Below are 2,481 nucleotides of genomic sequence, written 5' to 3'. Positions count from 1 at the left end.
TGAAGATTCTCCCTGGGCGACTACACATTATACTAATTATGCCGTCGCCATTGCCTCGGTGTTACTTTTTGAAAGTAAATCATTTATGCTACATGTGGCTTCCTGAACTGCGTAAGCTACGGAAAAGTGTTGATGTGGATCGCATTCCATACAATGTTTGCTTTTCTGCACGACAACACTTACAACGCTTACATTTTGATTCGAATCAATTAATGATTACTTAACCGCCGTATGTTCCGAAATTGACTGTAATTGATCATTTAAAAGAGATAAATAAGTAATGCTGTTTGTCATTCGATGTCAGAAATGTTTCATGTACAGAGATTGGAAGTCTTTGCTTCCGTTGAATAGGAATTACTGCTAGGCAAATTCCGTATGTATTTAGATAGGCAGCAGACAATTTTCGAGCTTATTTATCCCACAACTACTTTGTAGTTTCGATTAAAACTCTAGAAAACATTTTATTTTATCAATATAAAACTATAGCAATCAAAAAAAATTCCAAATTCTGAAAAGGAATTTTTCGCCAATTTTCGCAAAACACCCAATTCTATAGCCCATGAAATTTTGCAATTTTTGAGAAAAAGTTTTTTCTTCAAAAATTAAGTCAAGTGATTTATATCGGTAGAGAATTTTCTTCTAACTATGATGAAATTATCTGGACAGCTCCTCATTCCGTATTTGTTGAGATATGTGAAAAAATATGAAACGAAAATAGAATTTTAATGGAGTCGAAATAATTAATGATTATTTAACAGCAGTAATTTCAGAAATTCTATCTGATTGATCGTATAAAAACAATGAATTAAAGGAATTCGAAGACATGCGATGCCAAAAATGCTTCATGTGCGGAAACTGGCAGTATCTGCTTTGGTTGGAAGAGAGTTACTGTTGAGCAAATTCCCTATGTATTAAGATAAGCAGTAGGCAAATTTCGAGCCCATTTATTCCACATCTATTGTGTAGTTTCTAATGGAACTTTGCACCATATTATCGGTAATTACTGTAAATGTCTAAAAAGAGAAAAAACCTCCAAATTTTGAATAAAGGACTTCCGCGGATTTTCACAAAAACAACCAATTCTATGGCCCGTGAAATTTTCAATTTTCGAGAATAACCTTAGACTCCAAAAATGGACTTTATGGGCATCAATCGATTGGGCACGATTATTCAAGTAGAATAAACTTATTTTCAAAGTATCCATTTACGGAATCAAGCTGAAGGATAAATGAAAAATATATTAAAGTATTGCTATTAATATAACAATGGCGTACATGAATTTTATTGTGCAAAAGTTCGAATAGTGCGTTACTTCAAATTTAAATATGAATCCACGTTTGTTTATCTTTCACTTGGTGAAACAGATTATACTTAGCCTAAGTAAATACTTAATACATTAATTTTTTTACCATTCGTCAACGCTGAAGAGAGATTTTCAGCAGTAAAAAATCTGCATTATTTCATTATTTTCAGATATATTTTGAATCACTTACAAAATATCTGTATAAAATATATATTACCAAAATAGAACTGTTCTTATCCATATATTCCCTCTTCTGTTAGCAATACTATTTACTGTGATTCTTCTTTGTCATGAAATAAAAAAAAATAGTGGCATAAGCCGTATAACAATAATAAGCATTGGTGTACCTCTTCAGTGAAAATTATAATATTCAGACACCGCTGTACGTCATCTTGCAATTGCAGAAACTGAACTTTCTTCGGTGAGAGTTGCTCAGGCCACATGTAGTCACGTTACGTTAGACAAGCCACCAAGCAAGTGGTTCATTACTAATAGCACAAGTGATCAAGGAAAATTAATTTTGCATAATTACGAAACAACATTCCCATATTGTTGCAGGAGATATAGCCTGACCGCATTAAATCGCAACGCTGAAAATTAGCTTTATTTTGTTGAAAAAATTTCAAATGTGACTTAAATAATAAAAAGTAACATATGCCCAATTAATTGATTGCTGAAGCAAATTACATTTTAGTCCATTTATTATGGACGGTCATAATAATGTGAATGTTGTGCAGTTCCGAAATTTATTTAATAATGCTTGTTCAGTTAGCTATATGAATTTTTTTCATTTTGCTCCAATGATTTGGGATCATTTTATTTGAAGTTTACTTTTGAAAAAGATGAAATATGTTTTGAAAATTCTATTTTATTCATAAATTCTGTATTTGCATTAAAAGATGATTTTCTCTAAACATTTGATGAAAATGTAATGCTCTCAATGTGGTAAGATTAACGGTGAATGATTGACGTTATTGAAAAGCGATCCGAAGAAGTGCAGAAAAGCCGCCGACAAAGCAACCGAACATTCAGAGGATCAGTCATTTGCGCTTGGTGCTGGACTGCGTACGAGCCTAATATTCGAATTCATTATTTCAACAATACAGTGTTACCGATTGCCGCCGATACAATGCCTAGTCTGTGGAAAGCACGCTCTACAGAGAAACACTGCTCTGAGG

At 32.8% G+C, this 2,481-nt stretch overlaps 1 protein-coding gene across 1 annotated transcript; it reads right to left on the bottom strand.

The window, feature by feature from the left end:
* Positions 1–1,831: 1,831 nt before the first annotated feature.
* Positions 1,832–2,376, bottom strand: Tsp_12835a (hypothetical protein; the record flags this gene model as incomplete). Its single annotated transcript, XM_003367482.1, has 2 exons — positions 1,832–1,893; positions 2,260–2,376. Coding segments are annotated over 2 exons (179 nt in total), but the record flags the coding sequence as incomplete, so codon positions are not given.
* Between the last annotated feature and the right edge of the window lie 105 nt (positions 2,377–2,481).

This window comes from Trichinella spiralis, assembly GCF_000181795.1.
Source record: "Trichinella spiralis strain ISS 195 chromosome Unknown Scfld4209, whole genome shotgun sequence".
Lineage (NCBI taxonomy): Eukaryota > Metazoa > Nematoda > Enoplea > Trichinellida > Trichinellidae > Trichinella > Trichinella spiralis.
This window is presented reverse-complemented; position numbering and strand designations above follow the sequence as displayed.